Source organism: Engystomops pustulosus, unplaced genomic scaffold (assembly GCF_040894005.1).
Source record: "Engystomops pustulosus unplaced genomic scaffold, aEngPut4.maternal MAT_SCAFFOLD_263, whole genome shotgun sequence".
Classification (NCBI taxonomy): Eukaryota; Metazoa; Chordata; class Amphibia; order Anura; family Leptodactylidae; genus Engystomops; species Engystomops pustulosus.
This window is the reverse complement of record NW_027285142.1, coordinates 2,702-28,396: the sequence shown is the minus strand read 5'-3', so window position 1 is coordinate 28,396 and position 25,695 is coordinate 2,702. Positions and strand designations below refer to the sequence as shown.

Genomic DNA, 25,695 nt, shown 5'->3' with positions numbered 1-25,695 from the left:
CCAATGCAAGGAGCATATCCTACCCCAATGCAAGGAGCATATCCTTCCGCAATGCAAGGAGCATATCCTACCGCAATGCAAGGAGCATATCCTTCCCCAATGCAAGGAGCATATCCCACCCCAATGCAAGGAGCATATCCCACCCCAATGCAAGGAGCATATCCCACCCCAATGCAAGGAGCATATCCCACCCCAATGCAAGGAGCATATCCTTCCCCAATGCAAGGAGCATATCCTTCCCCAATGCAAGGAGCATATCCTACCCCAATGCAAGGAGCATATCCTACCCCAATGCAAGGAGCATATCCTACCCCAATGCAAGGAGCATATCCTACCCCAATGCAAGGAGCATATCCTACCCCAATGCAAGGAGCATATCCTACCCCAATGCAAGGAGCATATCCTACCCCAATGCAAGGAGCATATCCCACCCCAATGCAAGGAGCATATCCTACCCCAATGCAAGGAGCATATCCTACCCCAATGCAAGGAGCATATCCTACCCCAATGCAAGGAGCATATCCCACCCCAATGCAAGGAGCATATCCTACCCCTATTCATCATCCCTTGCTCCCCCTCCAGGTCTGAGGTTGGGGGGGGGGGGGGGTGAGGCTGCCTTTAGCGAGGATTCCCATCTTTCAGTGCACGGACATTCAAAGTCCACTCTCTCAGCGAATACATAGTCATATGTCAATGTGTTATATGAATAAACCTTTTCTATCCCATTGTATGTAGATGTACAAGGCTGGAGAATTAAGTTACCAAACTGCAATATGCCAAACCCCGAGTTGTTTAAAAACACGTTTGCTGGCATAGCCCATATAACAAGCGCTTTACTACATCTTGTAATCCTGAGTTTCCGAATGATCAATGTTGATGGGAACTCACTTCTGGTCCAGGCCATGCTTGTGGTTCATCAGCCCTTCCAAGATAACTGAGGACTTACCATGTGCTCTGTCAGGGGTCTCCGTCCTGCACATCTCTCCACACCGGGAGGAGAGGCTAACCTGCAAGTCGCTAGATAATGAGCTCCTGACCAGGATTACATTCTGAGCCCCGCAGATCTGCAGCCTTGTGACAAGAGCCAGCACGTTTAGCTTAGGATGGCTGCTAGCTTTTCCATAGGTAACCAGAATACATATCATGAGTGTAATAGAAGAAAAGTACCACCCAGAACTCTCATATAGGTACAGAGGTTCTGCCGGGTCTGCGGGGATGCGTGTTCTGTAGAAGTCCCATCCTGGTAGCGCCATTCACCATGTGAGGTGTGTCTGGAGAGGAGGAGTCACACCATGTAACTCCGACATCTGCTTCTAGAGACGCCGGACCCGTCTCCCTGCATACCTGCTCCCACTCCGGGGTCAGCCGCGAGCAGCAGGAACCCAGAACAGGCGCACTCTAGTCCCCACATCATGCTGTTTCTGGGGCTAGGACACACACTATGGCAACTATCATTGCTGACACTTTGCCAGGACCCGCAGCACCTCGCCTGTGCTGCTTTGGATCGCTCCAGATCTGGACAACCTCCAGCTCACTGGCTGTATTCAAACTCTAGTACCTGCCGCCTGACAGGTACCAGATGGTAACCTCCACACAGTCAGGTTCCCGCCAGGGACAAGAAACCACTGAGGCAGGACAAGGAAGGGCGTGTTTTTTATACTCAGGTTTCCTGTCCCTGGGGGCGGATCCCTCTCTCTGGTTGGTGCCGTCGTGGTGCGGGGGAAACACTTTGTTGACTCGCTGTGCTTGATTGGCCCTAAACTATCCTGACCTTAACCCACGTCATATGGGCATAGTCCTGCTGAGGCTCAGTATTGTGTGTGGCCTCCATGTGCCTGTATGACCTCCCTACAACACCTCGGCATGCTCCTGATGAGGCTCAGTATTGTGTGTGGCCTCCATGTGCCTGTATGACCTCCCTACAACACCTCGGCATGCTCCTGATGAGGCTCAGTAATGTGTGTGACCTCCACGTGCCTGTATGACCTCCCTACACCTCGCCATGTTCCTGATGAGGCTCAGTATTGTGTGTGGCCTCCATGTGCCTGTATGACCTCCCTACAACACCTCGGCATGCTCCTGATGAGGCTCAGTAATGTGTGTGACCTCCACGTGCCTGTATGACCTCCCTACACCTCGCCATGTTCCTGATGAGGCTCAGTATTGTGTGGGGCCTCCATGTGCCTGTATGACCTCCCTACAACACCTCGGCATGCTCCTGATGAGGATCAGTATTGTGTGGGGCCTCCATGTGCCTGTATGACCTCCCTACAACACCTCGGCATGCTCCTGATGAGGCTCAGTATTGTGTGTGGCCTCCACGTGCCTGTATGACCTCCCTACAACACCTCGGCATGCTCCTGATGAGGATCAGTATTGTGTGTGGCCTCCACGTGCCTGTATGACCTCCCTACAACACCTGGGCATGCTCCTGATGAGGATCAGTATTGTGTGTGGCCTCAACGTGCCTGTATGACCTCCCTACAACACCTCGGCATGCTCCTGATGAGGATCAGTATTGTGTGTGGCCTCCACGTGCCTGTATGTCCTCCCTACAACACCTGGGCATGCTCCTGATGAGGATCAGTAGTGTGTGTGGCCTCCATGTGCCTGTATGACCTCCCTACAACACCTCGGCATGCTCCTGGTGAGGCTCAGTATTGTGTGTGGCCTCCACGTGCCTGTATGACCTCCCTACAACACCTCGGCATGCTCCTGATGAGGCTCAGTATTGTGTGTGGCCTCCACGTGCCTGTATGACCTCCCTACAACACCTGGGCATGCTCCTGATGAGGATCAGTATTGTGTGTGACCTCCATGTGCCTGTATGACCTCCCTACAACACCTCGGCATGTTCCTGATGAGGCTCAGTAGTGTGTTGGGCCTCCACGTGCCTGTATTATCTCCCTACAACACCTCGGCAGCTCCTGATGAGGCTCAGTACTGTGTGTGGCCTCCACGTGCCTGTATGACCTCCCTACAATACCTCAGCATGCTCCTGATGAGGCTCAGTATTGTGTGTGACCTCCATGTACCTGTATGACCTCCATACAACACCTCGGCATGCTCCTGATGAGGATCAGTATTGTGTGTGGCCTCCATGTACCCGTATAACCTCCATACAACACCTCGGCATGCTCCTGATGAGGCTCAGTAGTGTGTGTGACCTCCATGTGCCTGTATGACCTCCCTACAACACCTCGGCATGCTCCTGATGAGGCTCAGTATTGTGTGTGGCCTCCATGTGCCTGTATGACCTCCCTACAACTCCTCGGCATGCTCCTGATGAGGACCAGTATTGTGTGTGACCTCCACGTGCCTGTATGACCTCCCTACAACACCTCGGCATGCTCCTGATGAGGCTCAGTAGTGTGTGTGGCCTCCACGTGCCTGTATGACCTCCCTACAACGCCTCGGCATGCTCCTGATAAAGCTCAGTATTGTGTATAACCTCCACGTGCCTGTATGACCTCCCTACAACACCTTGGCATGCTCCTGCTGAGGTTCAGTATTGTGTGTGACCTCCACGTGCCTGTATGACCTCCCTACAACACCTCGGCATGCTCCTGATGAGGCTCAGTATTGTGTGTGGCCTCCACGTGCCTGTATGACCTCCCTACAACGCCTGGGCATGCTTCTGATGAGGCTCAGTATTGTGTGTGGCCTCCTTGTGTATGTATAACCTCTATACAACACCTCGACATCCTCCTGATGAGGCTCAGTATTGAGTATGACCTCCACGTGCCTGTATGACCTCCCTACAACACCTCGGCATGCTCCTGATGAGGCTCAGTATTGTGTGTGGCCTCCATGTGCCTGTATGACCTCCCTACAACTCCTCGGCATGCTCCTGATGAGGCTCAGTAGTGTGTGTGGCCTCCACGTGCCTGTATGACCTCCCTACAACGCCTAGGCATGCTTCTGATGAGGCTCAGTAGTGTGTGAGGCCTCCACGTGCCTGTATGACCTCCCTACAACACCTCGGCATGCTCCTGATGAGGCTCAGTATTGTGTGTGGCCTCCATGTGCCTGTATGACCTCCCTACAACACCTCGGCATTCTCCTGATGAGGCTCAGTAGTGTGTGTGGGCTCCACGTGCCTGTAAGACCTCCCTACAACACCTCGGCATGCTCCTGATGAGGCTCAGTAGTGTGTGTGGCCTCCACTTGCCTGTATGACCTCCCTACAACGCCTTGGCATGCTCCTGATGAGGCTCAGTATTGTGTGTGACCTCCTGCCTGTGTGACCTCCCTACAACACCTCGGCATGCTCCTGATGAGGCTCAGTAGTGTGTGTGGCCTCCACGTGCCTGTATGACCTCCCTACAACGCCTTGGCATGCTCCTGATGAGGCTCAGTATTGTGTGTGGCCTCCACGTGCCTGTATGACCTCCCTACAACACCTCGGCATGCTCCTGATGAGGCTCAGTATTGTGTGTGGCCTCCACGTGCCTGTATGACCTCCCTACAACGCCTGGGCATGCTCCTGATGAGGCTCAGTATTGTGTGTGGCCTCCTTGTGTATGTATAACCTCCATACAACACCTCGGCATCCTCCTGATGAGGCTCAGTATTGAGTATGACCTCCACGTGCCTGTATGACCTCCCTACAACACCTCGGCATGCTCCTGATGAGGCTCAGTATTGTGTGTGGCCTCCATGTGCCTGTATGACCTCCCTACAACACCTCAGCATGCTCCTGATGAGGCTCAGTAGTGTGTGTGGCCTCCACGTGCCTGTATGACCTCCCTACAACGCCTAGGCATTCTCCTGATGAGGCTCAGTAGTGTGTATAACCTCCACGTGCCTGTATGACCTCCCTACAACACCTCGGCATGCTCCTGATGAGGCTCAGTATTGTGTGTGGCCTCCATGTGCCTGTATGACCTCCCTACAACAACTCGGCATTCTCCTGATGAGGCTCAGTAGTGTGTGTGGGCTCCACGTGCCTGTATGACCTCCCTACAACACCTCGGCATGCTCCTGATGAGGCTCAGTAGTGTGTGTGGCCTGCACTTGCCTGTATGACCTCCCTACAACGCCTTGGCATGCTCCTGATGAGGCTCAGTATTGTGTGTGGCCTCCACATGCCTGTATGACCTCCCTACAACACCTGAGCATGCTCCTGATGAGGCTCAGTATTGTGTGTGGCCTCCACATGCCTGTATGACCTCCCTACAACACCTGGACATGCTTCTGATGAGGCTCAGTAGTGTGTGAGGCCTCCACGTGCCTGTATGACCTCCCTACAACACCTCGGCATGCTCCTGATGAGGCTCAGTATTGTGTGTGGCCTCCATGTGCCTGTATGACCTCCCTACAACACCTCGGCATTCTCCTGATGAGGCTCAGTAGCGTGTGTGGCCTCCTTGTGTATGTATAACCTCCATACAACACCTCGGCATTCTCCTGATAAGGCTCAATAGCGTGTGTGGCATCCTTGTGTATGTATAACCTCCATACAACACCTCGGCATGCTCCTCATGAGGCTCAGTATTGTGTGTGTGGCCTCCACGTGCCTGTATGACCTCCCTACAACACCTCGGCATTCTCCTGATGAGGCTCAGTAGCGTGTGTGGCCTCCTTGTGTATGTATAACCTCCATACAACACCTCGGCATGTTCCTGAAGAGGGTGATAATTCTGTGGCCAGCACGGGGCAGCACATGAGTGGTAGAAGAGACGGCGGCTCATTACCTGCTCTCTGAGACCGGCTCCCCTTTACTATGGTCAATGACGTGCATCTGTGGGATGTCCGGGGCAAACATCTTCACCTGCGCTCCAGCGCGACTCAGGTGAACCAGGATCCTGCAACAACCAGAGAGACATAAGGAGGACGAGCAAGGCCTGGTGAGCTAGGCGGAGCTGGCGAGGTACAGAGGGTATTGGGGGGGGTGTTGTAGCGCTGGCGAGCTACAGATGGGGCGCGGGGGGGAAGTACCGGTGAGCTACAAAGGGGACGCAGGGGGAGAGCGCCAGCGAGCCACAGAGGGGACACGGAGGGGGGGGGAGAGCACCAGCTAGCCACAGAGGGGACACGGAGGGGGGGGGGTTTGAAGAGCGCCAGCGAGCCACAGAGGGGACACGGAGGGAGGGGGGGATAGAGCGCCAGCGAGCCACAGAGGGGACACGGAGGGGGGGGGGGGAGAGAGCGCCAGCGAGCCACAGAGGGGACACGGAGGGGGGGGGGGAGAGCGCCAGCGAGCCACAGAGGAGACACGGAGGGGGGGGGGCGCCAGCGAGCCACAAAGGGGACACGGAGGGAGGGGGGAGAGCGCCAGCGAGCCACAGAGGGGACACGGAGGGAGGGGGGAAGAGCACCAGCAAGCCACAGAGGAGACACGGAGGGGGGGGGGGGGAGAGCGCCAGCGAGCCACAGAGGGGACACGGAGGGGAGCGCCAGCGAGCCACAGAGGGGACACGGAGGGGGGGGGGGGGGGAGAGCGCCAGCGAGCCACAGAGGGGACACGGAGGGAGAACAAAGTTTTCCTGTTAAGTAAAAAAGCAGAATAACGAGACTTACGCCGACGCTTCATGTATTTCTGTTCCATCATAAACACCACAACCAGAGAGAACCTGCAACCAAAACAGAAGCATCAACACACCCAGAGCTGCACTCACTATACTGCTGCTGGTGCAGTCACTGTGTACATACATGACATTACTTATCCTGTACTGATCCTGAGTTACATCCTGTATTATACTCCAGAGCTGCACTCACTATTCTGCTGCTGGTGCAGTCACTGTGTACATACATGACATTACTTATCCTGTACTGATCCTGAGTTACATCCTGTATTATACCCCAGAGCTGCACTCACTATTCTGCTGCTGGTGCAGTCACTGTACATACATGACATTACTTATCCTGTACTGATCCTGTAGTATACCCCAGAGCTGCACTCACTATTCTGCTGCTGGTGCAGTCACTGTGTACATACATGACATTACTTATCCTGTACTGATCCTGAGTTACATCCTGTATTATACCCCAGAGCTGCACTCAATATTCTGCTGCTGGTGCAGTCACTGTGTACATACATGACATTACTTATCCTGTACTGATCCTGAGTTACATCCTGTATTATACTCCAGAGCTGCACTCACTATTCTGCTGCTGGTGCAGTCACTGTGTACATACATGACATTACTTATCCTGTACTGATCCTGAGTTACATCCTGTATTATACCCCAGAGCTGCACTCACTATTCTGCTGCTGGTGCAGTCACTGTGTACATACATGACATAACTTATCCTGTACTGATCCTGAGTTACATCCTGTATTATACCCCAGAGCTGCACTCACTATTCTGCTGCTGGTGCAGTCACTGTGTACATACATGACATTACTTATCCTGTACTAATCCTGAGTCACATCCTGTATTATACCCCAGAGCTGCACTCACTATTCTGCTGCTGGTGCAGTCACTGTGTACATACATGACATTACTTATCCTGTACTGATCCTGAGTTACATCCTGTATTATACCCCAGAGCTGCACTCACTATTCTGCTGCTGGTGCAGTCACTGTGTACATACATGACATTACTTATCCTGTACTGATCCTGAGTTACATCCTGTATTATACCCCAGAGCTGCACTCACTATTCTGCTGCTGGTGCAGTCACTGTACATACATGACATTACTTATCCTGTACTGATCCTGAGTTACATCCTGTATTATACCCCAGAGCTGCACTCACTATTCTGCTGCTGGTGCAGTCACTGTGTACATACATGACATTACTTATCCTGTACTGATCCTAAGTCACATCCTGTATTATACCCCAGAGCTGCACTCACTATTCTGCTGCTGGTGCAGTCACTGTGTACATACATGACATTACTTATCCTGTACTGATCCTGAGTTACATCCTGTATTATACCCCAGAGCTGCACTCACTATTCTGCTGCTGGTGTAGTCACTGTGTACATACATGACATTACTTATCCTGTACTGATCCTGAGTTACATCCTGTATTATACCCCAGAGCTGCACTCACTATTCTGCTGCTGGTGCAGTCACTGTGTACATACATGACATTACTTATCCTGTACTGATCCTGAGTCACATCCTGTATTATACCCCAGAGCTGCACTCACTATTCTGCTGCTGGTGCAGTCACTGTGTACATACATGACATTACTTATCCTGTACTGATCCTGAGTTACATCCTGTATTATACCCCAGAGCTGCACTCACTATTCTGCTGCTGGTGCAGTCACTGTGTACATACATGACATTACTTATCCTGTACTGATCCTAAGTCACATCCTGTATTATACCCCAGAGCTGCACTCACTATTCTGCTGCTGGTGCAGTCACTGTGTACATACATGACATTACTTATCCTGTACTGATCCTAAGTCACATCCTGTATTATACCCCAGAGCTGCACTCACTATTCTGCTGCTGGTGCAGTCACTGTGTACATACATGACATTACTTATCCTGTACTGATCCTGAGTTACATCCTGTATTATACCCCAGAGCTGCACTCACTATTCTGCTGCTGGTGCAGTCACTGTGTACATACATGACATTACTTATCCTGTACTGATCCTGAGTTACATCCTGTATTATACCCCAGAGCTGCACTCACGATTCTGCTGCTGGTGCAGTCACTGTGTACATACATGACATTACTTATCCTGTACTGATCCTGAGTTACATCCTGTATTATACACCAGAGCTGCACTCACTATTCTGCTGGTGGTGCAGTCACTGTGTACATACATGACATTACTTATCCTGTACTGATCCTGAGTTACATCCTGTATTATACCCCAGAGCTGCACTCACTATTCTGCTGCTGGTGCAGTCACTGTGTACATACATGACATTACTTATCCTGTACTGATCCTGAGTTATATCCTGTATTATACACCAGAGCTGCACTCACTATTCTGCTGCTGGTGCAGTCACTGTGTACATACATGACATTACTTATCCTGTACTAATCCTGAGTTACATCCTGTATTATACCCCAGAGCTGCACTCACTATTCTGCTGCTGGTGCAGTCACTGTGTACACACATGACATTACTTATCCTGTACTGATCCTGAGTTACATCCTGTATTATACCCCAGAGCTGCACTCACTATTCTGCTGCTGGTGCAGTCACTGTGTACATACATGACATTACTTATCCTGTACTGATCCTGAGTTACATCCTGTATTATACTCCAGAGCTGCACTCACTATTCTGCTGCTGGTGCAGTCACTGTGTACATACATGACATTACTTATCCTGTACTGATCCTGAGTTACATCCTGCATTATACTCCAGAGCTGCACTCACTATTCTGCTGCTGGTGCAGTCACTGTGTACATACATGACATTACTTATCCTGTACTGATCCTGAGTTACATCCTGTATTATATCCAGAGCTGCACTCACTATTCTGCTGCTGGTGCAGTCACTGTGTACATACATGACATTACTTATCCTGTACTGATCCTGAGTTACATCCTGTATTATACCCCAGAGCTGCACTCACTATTCTGCTCCTGGTGTAGTCACTGTGTACATACATGACATTACTTATCCTGTACTGATCCTGAGTTGCATTCTGTATTATAGCCCAGAGCTGCACTCACTATTCTGCTGCTGGTGCAGTCACTGTACATACATGACATTACTTATCCTGTACTGATCCTGTATTATACCCCAGAGCTGCACTCACTATTCTGCTGCTGGTGCAGTCACTGTGTACATACATGACATTACTTATCCTGTACTGATCCTGAGTTACATCCTGTATTATACCCCAGAGCTGCACTCACTATTCTGCTGCTGGTGCAGTCACTGTGTACATACATGACATTACTTATCCTGTACTGATCCTGAGTTACATCCTGTATTATACCCCAGAGCTGCACTCACTATTCTGCTGCTGGTGCAGTCACTGTGTACATACATGACATTACTTATCCTGTACTGATCCTGAGTTACATCCTGTATTATACCCCAGAGCTGCACTCACTATTCTGCTGCTGGTGCAGTCACTGTGTACATACATGACATTACTTATCCTGTACTGATCCTGAGTTATATCCTGTATTATACTCCAGAGCTGCACTCACTATTCTGCTGCTGGTGCAGTCACTATGTACATACATGACATTACTTATCCTGTACTGATCCTGAGTTACATCCTGTATTATACTCCAGAGCTGCACTCACTATTCTGCTGCTGGTGCAGTCACTGTGTACATACATGACATTACTTATCCTGTACTGATCCTGAGTTACATCCTGTATTATACCCCAGAGCTGCACTCACTATCTGCTGCTGGTGCAGTCACTGTGTACATACATGACATTACTTATCCTGTACTGATCCTGAGTTACATCCTGTATTATACGCCAGAGCTGCACTCACTATTCTGCTGCTGGTGCAGTCACTGTGTACATACATGACATTACTTATCCTGTACTGATCCTGAGTTACATCCTGTATTATACCCCGGAGCTGCACTCACTATTCTGCTGCTGGTGCAGTCACTGTGTACATACATGACATTACTTATCCTGTACTGATCCTGAGTTACATCCTGTATTATACTCCAGAGCTGCACTCACTATTCTGCTGCTGGTGCAGTCACTGTGTACATACATGACATTACTTACCTGTACTGATCCTGAGTTACATCCTGTATTATACCCCAGAGCTGCACTCGCTATTCTGCTGCTGGTGCAGTCACTGTGTACATACATGACATTACTTATCCTGTACTGATCCTGAGTTACATCCTGTATTATACTCCAGAGCTGCACTCACTATTCTGCTGCTGGTGCAGTCACTGTGTACACACATGACATTACTTATCCTGTACTGATCCTGAGTTACATCCTGTATTATACTCCAGAGCTGCACTCACTATTCTGCTGCTGGTGCAGTCACTGTGTACATACATGACATTACTTATCCTGTACTGATCCTGAGTTACATCCTGCATTATACCCAGAGCTGCACTCACTATTCTGCTGCTGGTGCAGTCACTGTGTACATACATGACATTACTTATCCTGTACTGATCCTGAGTTACATCCTGTATTATACCCCAGAGCTGCACTCACTATTCTGCTGCTGGTGCAGTCACTGTGTACATACATGACATTACTTATCCTGTACTGATCCTGAGTTACATCATGTATTATACCCCAGAGCTGCACTCACTATTCTGCTGCTGGTGCAGTCAATGTGTACATACATGACATTACTTATCCTGTACTGATCCTGAGTTACATCCTGTATTATACCCCAGAGCTGCACTCACTATTCTGCTGCTGGTGCAGTCACTGTGTACATACATGACATTACTTATCCTGTACTGATCCTGAGTTACATCCTGTATTATACCCCAGAGCTGCACTCACTATTCTGCTGCTGGTGCAGTCACTGTGTACATACATGACATTACTTATCCTGTACTGATCCTGAGTTACATCCTGTATTATACCCCAGAGCTGCACTCACTATTCTGCTGCTGGTGCAGTCACTGTGTACATACATGACATTACTTATCCTGTACTGACCCTGAGTTACATCCAGTATTATACCCCAGAGCTGCACTCACTATTCTGCTGCTGGTGCAGTCACTGTGTACATACATGACATTACTTATCCTGTACTGATCCTGAGTTACATCCTGTATTATACACCAGAGCTGCACTCACTATTCTGCTGCTGGTGCAGTCACTGTGTACATATATGACATTACTTATCCTGTACTGATCCTGAGTTACATCCTGTATTATACTTCAGAGCTGCACTCACTATTCTGCTGCTGGTGCAGTCACTGTGTACATACATGACATTACTTATCCTGTACTGATCCTGAGTTACATCCTGTATTATACTCCAGAGCTGCTCTCACTATTCTGCTGCTGGTGCAGTCACTGTGTACATACATGACATTACTTATCCTGTACTGATCCTGAGTTACATCCTGTATTATACCCCAGAGCTGCACTCACTATTCTGCTGCTGGTGCAGTCACTGTGTACATACATGACATTACTTATCCTGTACTGATCCTGAGTTACATGCTGTATTATACCCCAGAGCTGCACTCACTATTCTGCTGCTGGTGCAGTCACTGTGTACATACATGACATTACTTACCTGTACTGATCCTGAGTTACATCCTGCATTATACACCAGAGCTGCACTCACTATTCTGCTGCTGGTGCAGTCACTGTACATACATGACACTTATCCTGTACTGATCCTGAGTTACATCCTGTATTATACCCCAGAGCTGCACTCACTATTCTGCTGCTGGTGCAGTCACTGTGTACATACATGACATTACTTATCCTGTACTGATCCTGAGTTACGTCCTGTATTATACTCCAGAGCTGCACTCACTATTCTGCTGCTGGTGCGGTCACTGTGTACATACATGACATTACTTATCCTGTACTGACCCTGAGTTACATCCTGTATTATACTCCAGAGCTGCACTCACTATTCTGCTGCTGGTGCAGTCACTGTGTACATACATGACATTACTTATCCTGTACTGATCCTGAGTTACATCCTGTATTATACCCCAGAGCTGCACTCACTATTCTGCTGCTGGTGCAGTCACTGTGTACATACATGACATTACTTATCCTGTACTGATCCTGAGTTACATCCTGTATTATACTCCAGAGCTGCACTCACTATTCTGCTGCTGGTGCAGTCACTGTGTACATACATGACATTACTTATCCTGTACTGATCCTGAGTTACATCCTGTATTATACCCCAGAGCTGCACTCACTATTCTGCTGCTGGTGCAGTCACTGTGTACATACATGACATTACTTATCCTGTACTGATCCTGAGTTACATCCTGTATTATACCCCAGAGCTGCACTCACTATTCTGCTGCTGCTGCAGTCACTGTGTACATACATGACATTACTTATCCTGTACTGATCCTGAGTTACATCCTGTATTATACCCCAGAGCTGCACTCACTATTCTGCTGCTGGTGCAGTCACTGTGTACATACATGACATTCCTTATCCTGTACTGATCCTGAGTTACATCCTGTATTATACCCCAGAGCTGCACTCACTATTCTGCTGCTGGTGCAGTCACTGTACATACATGACATTACTTATCCTGTACTGATCCTGAGTTACATCCTGTATTATACCCCAGAGCTGCACTCACTATTCTGCTGCTGGTGCAGTCACTGTGTACATACATGACATTACTTATCCTGTACTGATCCTGAGTTACATCCTGTATTATACTCAAGAGCTGCACTCACTATTCTGCTGCTGGTGCAGTCACTGTGTACATACATGACATTACTTATCCTGTACTGATCCTTAGTTACATCCTGTATTATACCCCGGAGCTGCACTCACTATTCTGCTGCTGGTGCAGTCACTGTGTACATACATGACATTACTTATCCTGTACTGATCCTGAGTTACATCCTGTATTATATCCAGAGCTGCACTCACTATTCTGCTGCTGGTGCTGTCACTGTGTACATACATGACATTACTTATCCTGTACTGATCCTGAGTTACATCCTGTATTATACTCCAGAGCTGCACTCACTATTCTGCTGCTGGTGCAGTCACTGTGTACATACATGACATTACGTATCCTGTACTGATCCTGAGTTGCATCCTGTATTATACTCCAGAGCTGCACTCACTATTCTGCTGCTGGTGCGGTCACTGTGTACATACATGACATTACTACTCCTGTACTGATCCTGAGTTACATCCTGTATTATACCCCAGAGCTGCACTCACTATTCTGCTGCTGGTGCAGTCACTGTGTACATACATGACATTACTTATCCTGTACTGATCCTGTATTATACCCCAGAGCTGCACTCACTATTCTGCTGCTGGTGCAGTCACTGTACATACATGACATTACTTATCCTGTACTGATCCTGAGTTACATCCTGTATTATACCCCAGAGCTGCACTCACTATTCTGCTGCTGGTGCAGTCACTGTGTACATACATGACATTACTTATCCTGTACTGATCCTGAGTTACATCCTGTATTATATCCAGAGCTGCACTCACTATTCTGCTGCTGGTGCTGTCACTGTGTACATACATGACATTACTTATCCTGTACTGATCCTGAGTTACATCCTGTATTATACTCCAGAGCTGCACTCACTATTCTGCTGCTGGTGCAGTCACTGTGTACATACATGACATTACTTATCCTGTACTGATCCTGAGTCACATCCTGTATTATACCCCAGAGCTGCACTCACTATTCTGCTGCTGGTGCAGTCACTGTGTACATACATGACATTACTTATCCTGTACCGATCCTGAGTTACATCCTGTATTATACTCCAGAGCTGCACTCACTATTCTGCTGCTGGTGCAGTCACTGTGTACATACATGACATTACTTATCCTGTACTGATCCTGAGTTACATCCTGTATTATACTCCAGAGCTGCACTCTCTATTCTGCTGCTGGTGCAGTCACTGTGTACATACATGACATTACTTATCCTGTACTGATCCTGAGTTACATCCTGTATTATACCCCAGAGCTGCACTCACTATTCTGCTGCTGGTGCAGTCACTGTGTACATACATGACATTACTTATCCTGTACTGATCCTGAGTTACATCCTGTATTATACCCCAGAGCTGCACTCACTATTCTGCTGCTGGTGCAGTCACTGTGTACATACATGACATTACTTACCTGTACTGATCCTGAGTTACATCCTGTATTATACCCCAGAGCTGCACTCACTATTCTGCTGCTGGTGCAGTCACTGTGTACATACATGACATTACTTATCCTGTACTGATCCTGAGTTACATCCTGTATTATACCCCAGAGCTGCACTCACTATTCTGCTGCTGGTGCAGTCACTGTGTGCATACATGACATTACTTATCCTGTACTGATCCTGAGTTACATCCTGTATTATACCCCAGAGCTGCACTCACTATTCTGCTGCTGGTGCAGTCACTGTGTACATACATGACATTACTTATCCTGTACTGATCCTGAGTTACATCCTGTATTATACCCCAGAGCTGCACTCACTATTCTGCTGCTGGTGCAGTCACTGTGTACATACATGACATTACTTATCCTGTACTGATCCTGAGTTACATCCTGTATTATACTCCAGAGCTGCACTCACTATTCTGCTGCTGGTGCAGTCACTGTGTACATACATGACATTACTTATCCTGTACTGATCCTGAGTTACATCCTGTATTATACCCCAGAGCTGCACTCACTATTCTGCTGCTGGTGCAGTCACTGTGTACATACATGACATTACTTATCCTGTACTGATCCTGAGTTACATCCTGTATTATACCCCAGAGCTGCACTCACTATTCTGCTGCTGGTGCAGTCACTGTGTACATACATGACATTACTTATCCTGTACTGATCCTGAGTTACATGCTGTATTATACTCCAGAGCTGCACTCACTATTCTGCTGCTGGTGCAGTCACTGTGTACATACATGACATTACTTATCCTGTACTGATCCTGAGTTACATCCTGTATTATACCCCAGAGCTGCACTCACTATTCTGCTGGTGCAGTCACTGTGTACATACATGACATTACTTATCCTGTACTGATCCTGAGTTACATCCTGTATTATACTCCAGAGCTGCACTCACTATTCTGCTGCTGGTGCAGTCACTGTGTACATACATGACATTACTTATCCTGTACTGATCCTGAGTTACATCCTGTATTATACCCCAGAGCTGCACTCACTATTCTGCTGCTGGTGCAGTCACTGTGTACATACATGACATTACTTATCCTGTACTGATCCTGAGTTACATCCTGTATTATACCCCAGAGCTGCACTCACTATTCTGCTGGTGCAGTCACTGTGTACATACATGACATTACTTATCCTGTACTGATCCTGAGTTACATCCTGTATTATACCCCAGAGCTGCACTCACTATTCTGCTGCTGGTGCAGTCACTGTGTACATACATGACATTACTTATCCTGTACTGATCCTGAGTTACATCCTGTATTATACCCCAGAGCTGCACTCACTATTCTGCTGGTGCAGTCACTGTGTACATACATGACATTACTTATCCTGTACTGATCCTGAGTTACATCCTGTATTATACCCCAGAGCTGCACTCACTATTCTGCTGCTGGTGCAGTCACTGTGTACATACATGACATTACTTATCCTGTACTGATCCTGAGTTACATCCTGTATTATACCCCAGAGCTGCACTCACTATTCTGCTGCTGGTGCAGTCACTGTACATACATGACATTACTTATCCTGTACTGATCCTGAGTTACATCCTGTATTATACCCCAGAGCTGCCCTCACTATTCTGCTGCTGGTGCAGTCACTGTGTACATACATGACATTACTTATCCTGTACTGATCCTGAGTTACATCCTGTATTATACCCCAGAGCTGCACTCACTATTCTGCTGCTGGTGCAGTCACTGCGTACATACATGACATTACTTATCCTGTACTGATCCTGAGTTACATCCTGTATTATACCCCAGAGCTGCACTCACTATTCTGCTGCTGGTGCAGTCACTGTGTACATACATGACATTACTTATCCTGTACTGATCCTGAGTTACATCCTGTATTATACCCCAGAGCTGCACTCACTATTCTGCTGCTGGTGCAGTCACTGTGTACATACATGACATTACTTATCCTGTACTGATCCTGAGTTACATCCTGTATTATACTCCAGAGCTGCACTCACTATTCTGCTGCTGGTGCAGTCACTGTGTACATACATGACATTACTTATCCTGTACTGATCCTGAGTTACATCCTGTATTATACCCCAGAGCTGCACTCACTATTCTGCTGCTGGTGCAGTCACTGTACATACATGACATTACTTATCCTGTACTGATCCTGAGTTACATCCTGTATTATACCCCAGAGCTGCACTCACTATTCTGCTGCTGGTGCAGTCACTGTGTACATACATGACATTACTTATCCTGTACTGATCCTGAGTTACATCCTGTATTATACCCCAGAGCTGCACTCACTATTCTGCTGCTGGTGCAGTCACTGTGTACATACATGACATTACTTATCCTGTACTGATCCTGAGTTACATCCTGTATTATACCCCAGAGCTGCACTCACTATTCTGCTGCTGGTGTAGTCACTGTGTACATACATGACATTACTTATCCTGTACTGATCCTGAGTTACATCCTGTATTATACCCCAGAGCTGCACTCACTATTCTGCTGCTGGTGCAGTCACTGTGTACATACATGACATTACTTATCCTGTACTGATCCTGAGTTACATCCTGTATTATACCCCAGAGCTGCACTCACTATTCTGCTGCTGGTGCAGTCACTGTGTACATACATGACATTACTTATCCTGTACTGATCCTGAGCTACATCCTGTATTATACCCCAGAGCTGCACTCACTATTCTGCTGCTGGTGTAGTCACTGTGTACATACATGACATTACTTATCCTGTACTGATCCTGAGTTACATCCTGTATTATACCCCAGAGCTGCACTCACTATTCTGCTGCTGGTGCAGTCACTGTGTACATACATGACATTACTTATCCTGTACTGATCCTGAGTTACATCCTGTATTATACCCCAGAGCTGCACTCACTATTCTGCTGCTGGTGCAGTCACTGTATACATACATGACATTACTTATCCTGTACTGATCCTGAGTTACATCCTGTATTATACCCCAGAGCTGCACTCACTATTCTGCTGCTGGTGCAGTCACTGTGTACATACATGACATTACTTATCCTGTACTGATCCTGAGTTACATCCTGTATTATACCCCAGAGCTGCACTCACTATTCTGCTGCTGGTGCAGTCACTGTGTACTTACATGACGTTACTTATCCTGTACTGATCCTGAGTTACATCCTGTATTATACTCCAGAGCTGCACTCACTATTCTGCTGCTGGTGCAGTCACTGTGTACATACATGACATTACTTATCCTGTACTGATCCTGAGTTACATCCTGTATTATACTCCAGAGCTGCACTCACTATTCTGCTGCTGGTGCAGTCACTGTGTACATACATGACGTTACTTATCCTGTACTGATCCTGAGTTACATCCTGTATTATACCCCAGAGCTGCACTCACTATTCTGCTGCTGGTGCAGTCACTGTGTACATACATGACATTACTTATCCTGTACTGATCCTGAGTTACATCCTGTATTATACTCCAGAGCTGCACTCACTATTCTGCTGGTGCAGTCACTGTGTACATACATGACATTACTTATCCTGTACTGATCCTGAGTTACATCCTGTATTATACTCCAGAGCTGCACTCACTATTCTGCTGCTGGTGCAGTCACTGTGTACATACATGACATTACTTATCCTGTACTGATCCTGCGTTACATCCTGTATTATACCCCAGAGCTGCACTCACTATTCTGCTGCTGGTGCAGTCACTGTGCACATACATGACATTACTTACCTGTACTGATCCTGAGTTACATGCTGTATTATACCCCAGAGCTGCACTCACTATTCTGCTGCTGGTGCAGTCACTGTGTACATACATGACATTACTTATCCTGTACTGATCCTGAGTTACATCCTGTATTATACCCCAGAGCTGCACTCACTATTCTGCTGCTGGTGTAGTCACTGTGTACATACATGACATTACTTATCCTGTACTGATCCTGAGTTACATCCTGTATTATACCCCAGAGCTGCACTCACTATTCTGCTGCTGGTGCAGTCACTGTGTACATACATGACATTACTTATCCTGTACTGATCCTGAGTTACATCCTGTATTATACCCCAGAGCTGCACTCACTATTCTGCTGCTGGTGTAGTCACTGTGTACATACATGACATTACTTATCCTGTACTGATCCTGAGTTACATCCTGTATTATACCCCAGAGCTGCACTCACTATTCTGCTGCTGGTGCAGTCACTGTATACATACATGACATTACTTATCCTGTACTGATCCTGAGTTACATCCTGTATTATACTCCAGAGCTGCACTCACTATTCTGCTGCTGGTGCAGTCACTGTGTACATACATGACATTACTTATCCTGTACTGATCCTGAGTTACATCCTGTATTATACTCCAGAGCTGCACTCACTATTCTGCTGGTGCAGTCACTGTGTACATACATGACATTACTTATCCTGTACTGATCCTGAGTTACATCCTGTATTATACTCCAGAGCTGCACTCACTATTCTGCTGCTGGTGCAGTCACTGTGTACATACATGACATTACTTATCCTGTACTGATCCTGCGTTACATCCTGTATTATACCCCAGAGCTGCACTCACTATTCTGCTGCTGGTGCAGTCACTGTGCACATACATGACATTACTTACCTGTACTGATCCTGAGTTACATCCTGTATTATACCCCAGAGCTGCACTCACTATTCTGCTGCTGGTGCAGTCACTGTGTACATACATGACATTACTTATCCTGTACTGATCCTGAGTTACATCCTGTATTATACCCCAGAGCTGCACTCACTATTCTGCTGCTGGTGCAATCACTGTGTACATACATGACATTACTTATCCTGTACTGAGTTACATCCTGTATTATACCCCAGAGCTGCACTCACTATTCTGCTGCTGGTGCAGTCACTGTGTACATACATGACATTACTTATCCTGTACTGATCCTGAGTTACATCCTGTATTATACCCCAGAGCTGCACTCACTATTCTGCTGCTGGTGCAGTCACTGTGTACATACATGACATTACTTATCCTGTACTGATCCTGAGTTACATCCTGTATTATACCCCAGAGCTGCACTCACTATTCTGCTGCTGGTGCAGTCACTGCGTACATACATGACATTACTTATCCTGTACTGATCCTGAGTTACATCCTGTATTATACCCCAGAGCTGCACTCACTATTCTGCTGCTGGTGCAGTCACTGTGTACATACATGACATTACTTATCCTGTACTGATCCTGAGTTACATCCTGTATTATACCCCAGAGCTGCACTCACTATTCTGCTGCTGGTGCAGTCACTGTGTACATACATGACATTACTTATCCTGTACTGATCCTGAGTTACATCCTGTATTATACCCCAGAGCTGCACTCACTATTCTGCTGCTGGTGCAGTCACTGTGTACATACATGACATTACTTATCCTGTACTGATCCTGAGTTACATCCTGTATTATACCCCAGAGCTGCACTCACTATTCTGCTGCTGGTGCAGTCACTGTGTACATACATGACATTACTTATCCTGTACTGATCCTGAGTTACATCCTGTATTATACCCCAGAGCTGCACTCACTATTCTGCTGCTGGTGCAGTCACTGTGTACATACATGACATTACTTATCCTGTACTGATCCTGAGTTACATCCTGTATTATACACCAGAGCTGCACTCACTATTCTGCTGCTGGGGCAGTCACTGTGTACATACATGACATTACTTATCCTGTACTGACCCTGAGTTACATCCTGTATTATACTCCAGAGCTGCACTCACTATTCTGCTGCTGGTGCAGTCACTGTGTACATACATGACATTACTTATCCTGTACTGATCCTGAGTTACATCCTGTATTATACTCCAGAGCTGCACTCACTATTCTGCTGCTGGTGCAGTCACTGTGTACATACATGACATTACTTATCCTGTACTGATCCTGAGTTACATCCTGTATTATACCCCAGAGCTGCACTCACTATTCTGCTGCTGGTGCAGTCACTGTGTACATACATGACATTACTTATCCTGTACTGATCCTGAGTTACATCCTGTATTATACTCCAGAGCTGCACTCACTATTCTGCTGCTGGTGCAGTCACTGTGTACATACATGACATTACTTATCCTGTACTGATCCTGAGTTACATCCTGTATTATACCCCAGAGCTGCACTCACTATTCTGCTGCTGGTGCAGTCACTGTGTACATACATGACATTACTTATCCTGTACTGATCCTGAGTTACATCCTGTATTATACCCCAGAGCTGCACTCACTATTCTGCTGCTGGTGCAGTCACTGTGTACATACATGACATTACTTATCCTGTACTGATCCTGAGTTACATCCTGTATTATACTCCAGAGCTGCACTCACTATTCTGCTGCTGGTGCAGTCACTGTGTACATACATGACATTACTTATCCTGTACTGATCCTGAGTTACATCCTGTATTATACCCCAGAGCTGCACTCACTATTCTGCTGCTGGTGCAGTCACTGTGTACATACATGACATTACTTATCCTGTACTGATCCTGAGTTACATCCTGTATTATACCCCAGAGCTGCACTCACTATTCTGCTGCTGGTGCAGTCACTGTGTACATACATGACATTACTTATCCTGTACTGATCCTGAGTTACATCCTGTAATATACACCAGAGCTGCACTCACTATTCTGCTGCTGGTGCAGTCACTGTGTACATACATGACATTACTTATCCTGTACTGATCCTGAGTTACATCCTGTATTATACTCCAGAGCTGCACTCACTATTCTGCTGCTGGTGCAGTCACTGTGTACATACATGACATTACTTATCCTGTACTGATCCTGAGTTACATCCTGTATTATACCCCAGAGCTGCACTCACTATTCTGCTGCTGGTGCAGTCACTGTGTACATACATGACATTACTTATCCTGTACTGATCCTGAGTTACATCCTGTATTATACCCCAGAGCTGCACTCACTATTCTGCTGCTGGTGCAGTCACTGTGTACATACATGACATTACTTATCCTGTACTGATCCTGAGTTACATCCTGTATTATACTCCAGAGCTGCACTCACTATTCTGCTGCTGGTGCAGTCACTGTACATACATGACATTACTTATCCTGTACTGATCCTGAGTTACATCCTGTATTATATCCCAGAGCTGCACTCACTATTCTGCTGCTGGTGCAGTCACTGTGTACATACATGACATTACTTATCCTGTACTGATCCTGAGTTACATTCTGTATTATAGCCCAGAGCTGCACTCACTATTCTGCTGCTGGTGCAGTCACTGTGTACATACATGACATTACTTATCCTGTACTGATCCTGAGTTACATCCTGTATTATACCCCAGAGCTGCACTCACTATTCTGCTGCTGGTGCAGTCACTGTGTACATACATGACATTACTTATCCTGTACTGATCCTGAGTTACATCCTGTATTATACCCCAGAGCTGCACTCACTATACTGCTGCTGGTGCAGTCACTGTGTACATACATGACATTACTTATCCTGTACTGATCCTGAGTTACATTCTGTATTATAGCCCAGAGCTGCACTCACTATTCTGCTGCTGGTGCAGTCACTGTGTACATACATGACATTACTTATCCTGTACTGATCCTGAGTTACATCCTGTATTATACCCCAGAGCTGCACTCACTATTCTGCTGCTGGTGCAGTCACTGTGTACATACATGACATTACTTATCCTGTACTGATCCTGAGTTACATCCTGTATTATACTCCAGAGCTGCACTCACTATTCTGCTGCTGGTGCAGTCACTGCGTACATACATGACATTACTTATCCTGTACTGATCCTGAGTTACATCATGTATTATACCCCAGAGCTGCACTCACTATTCTGCTGCTGGTGCAGTCACTGTGTACATACATGATATTACTTATCCTGTACTGATCCTGAGTTACATCATGTATTATACCCCAGAGCTGCACTCACTATTCTGCTGCTGGTGCAGTCACTGTGTACATACATGACATTACTTATCCTGTACTGATCCTGAGTTACATCCTGTATTATACCCCAGAGCTGCACTCACTATTCTGCTGCTGGTGCAGTCACTGCGTACATACATGACATTACTTATCCTGTACTGATCCTGAGTTACATCCTGTATTATACCCCAGAGCTGCACTCACTATTCTGCTGCTGGTGCAGTCACTGTGTACATACATGACATTACTTATCCTGTACTGATCCTGAGTTACATCCTGTAAATATACACCAGAGCTGCACTCACTATTCTGCTGCTGGTGCAGTCACTGTGTACATACATGACATTACTTATCCTGTACTGATCCTGAGTTACATCCTGTATTATAGCCCAGAGCTGCACTCACTATTCTGCTATCTTTAGTGTTTAGTGCATAGGGACACCCGGTCAGTGATCACACTATACGCACCACGGCCACTCTGGCTGCGGGGTTTCCCTGGGTTCTGTGCAGGGCTCGGGCTCCCAGTAGGGGCAGTATGATCCGGGTCCCCCGGGCACTCAGCGCCGCCATGTTTGGGCTGATATTCACCTTCAGCCGCTCCGATCACTAGAGGCCGCGGAGCTGCCGCCGCCGCCATTTTATTGGGGACCACAGAGCCGGGGACCGTCTCCTAGTGATGTCGTCAGCTCGTGGTGAAATGATGTAGAGGCTCCCTCTAGTGTCCAGCCGATAAACTACACTCTGTGTGTGGGAGAATTACCAGCCCCGGCGCCGGAAAGGAACCCAACAGCAGCAGCAGCAGCGCCCCGACATGTGCCCCGAGCCCCTCCCCGGCCTCTGCCCTCTTCTCCTCCTCCTCTCCCTCTCCTCTCTCCTCTCCTCCTCTCCCTCTCTCCTCTCTTCCTCATCCTCTCTTCCTCAGCCTCCTCTCCCTCTCTCTCTCCCTCCTCATCCTCCTCTTCCCTCTCCTCTCTCCCCCTCCTCCTCCTCTCTTCTCTCTTCCTCCTCTCCCTCTCCTCTCTCCTCCTCATCCTCCTCTCCCTCTCCTCTCCTTCCCCTCCTCCTCCTCTCTTCCTCATCCTCTCTTCCTCATCCTCCTCTCCTCCTCCTCTCCCTCTCCTCTCTTCCTCCTCATCCTCCTCTCCCTCTCCTCTCTCCCTCCTCCTCCTCTCTTCCTCATCCTCCTCTCCTCCTCCTCTCCTCCTCCTCTCCCTCTCCTCTCTTCCTCCTCATCCTCCTCTCCCTCTCCTCCCTCCTCCACCTCTCTTCCTCATCCTCATCTCCTCCCTCCTTTCCCTCTCCTCTCTTCCTCCTCATCCTCCTCTCCTCCTCCTTTCCCTCTCCTCTCTTCCTCCTCATCCTCCTCTCCTCCTCCTCTCCCTCTCCCTCCTCCCTCCTCCTCTCTCCTTCCTCATCCTCCTCTCCCTCTCTCTCTCTCCCTCCTCCTCCTCTTCTTCCTCATCCTCCTCTCCTCCTCCTCTCCCTCTCCTCTCTTCCTCCTCATCCTCCTCTCCCTCTCCTCTCTCCCTCCTCCTCCTCTCTTCCTCATCCTCCTCTCCCTCTCCTCTCTCCCTCCTCCTCCTCTCTTCCTCATCCTCCTCTCCTCCTCCTCTCCCTCTCCTCTCTTCCTCCTCCTCCTCCTCTCCCTCTCCTCTCTCCCTCCTCCTCCTCTCTTCCTCATCCTCCTCTCCCTCCTCCTCTCCCTCTCCTCTCTTCCTCCTCATCCTCCTCTCCCTCTCCTCTCTCCCTCCTCCTTCTCTCTTCCTCCTCCTCCTCTCCTCCTCCTTCCCTCTCCTCTCTTCCTTCCTCATCCTCTCTCCCTCTCCTCTCTCCCTCCTCCTCCTCTCTTCCTCATCCTCTCTTCCTCATCCTCCTCTCCTCCTCCTCTCCCTCTCCTCTCTTCCTCCTCATCCTCCTCTCCTCTCCTCTCTCCCTCCTCCTCCTCTCTTCCTCATCCTCCTCTCCTCCTCCTTTCCCTCTCCTCTCTTCCTCCTCATCCTCCTCTCCCTCTCCTCTCTCCCTCCTCCTCCTCTCTTCCTCATCCTCTCTTCCTCATCCTCCTCTCCCTCTCCTCTCTCTCTCCTCCTCCTCCTCTCTTCCTCATCCTCCTCTCTTCCTCCTCTCCTCCTCCTCCCTCTCCTCTCTTCCTCCTCATCCACCTCTCCCTCTCCTCTCTCTCTCCACCTCTCTTCCTCACCCTCCTCTCCTCCTCCTCTCCCTCTCCCTCACCTCTCTTCCTCCTCATCCTCCTCTCCCTCTCCTCTCTCCTCCTCCTCCTCTCTTCCTCACCCTCCTCTCCTCCTCCTCTCTCTTCCCTCTCCCTCCCTCTTCCTCCTCATCCTCCTCTCCCTCTCCTCTCTCCTCCTCCTCCCTCTCTTCCTCATCCTCCTCTCCTCCTCCTCTCCCTCTCCTCTCTTCCTCCTCATCCTCCTCTCCCTCTCCTCTCTCCTTCCTCCTCCTCTCTTCCTCATCCTCCTCTCCTCCTCCTCTCCCTCTCCTCTCTTCCTCCTCATCCTCCTCTCCCCTCTCCTCTCTCCCTCCCTCCTCCTCTCCTCCTCCTCCCCTCTCCTCTCTTCCTCCTCATCCTCCTCTCCTACTTTCCCTCTCCCTCTCTTCCTCCTTCTCTCTTCCTTTCCTCCTCTCCTTCTCCTCATCCACCTCTCTTCCTACTCCTCCTCTCCCTCTCCTCCTACTTTCCCTCTCCTCTCTTCCTTCTCATCCTACTCCTCTCTCCCTCTCCCTCTCCCTCTCTCTCTCTCTTCCTCCTCCTCCTCCTCCTCTCTTCCTCCCCCTTCTCCTCCTCCCTCTCTTCCTACTCCTCCTCCTCTCCCTCTCCTCCCTTCATTCTCCTCCTCCTCTCCTCCTCCTTCTCCCTCTCTCCTCCTCCTCCTCTCCTCTTCCTTCTCCTCTCCTCTCCTCCTCTCCTTCTCCTCCTCCTCTCTTCCTCCTCCTCTCCTTCTCCTCCCT

At 48.2% G+C, this 25,695-nt stretch overlaps 1 protein-coding gene across 1 annotated transcript in view; it reads right to left on the bottom strand.

Moving 5' to 3' along the window:
* Nucleotides 1-23,430, bottom strand: part of LOC140110360 (glutamine amidotransferase-like class 1 domain-containing protein 3, mitochondrial) — a 59,891-nt gene extending 36,461 nt beyond the window's left edge. The window contains exons 1-3 of the mRNA XM_072132189.1: nucleotides 23,197-23,430; nucleotides 6,523-6,575; nucleotides 5,697-5,807 (exon numbers count right to left, since the gene is read on the bottom strand). Of these exons, the coding sequence (XP_071988290.1) occupies nucleotides 5,697-5,807; nucleotides 6,523-6,575; nucleotides 23,197-23,298 (266 nt within the window). The 5' untranslated portion in view covers nucleotides 23,299-23,430. The remainder of the gene's footprint in view (nucleotides 1-5,696; nucleotides 5,808-6,522; nucleotides 6,576-23,196) is intronic.
* Between the last annotated feature and the right edge of the window lie 2,265 nt (nucleotides 23,431-25,695).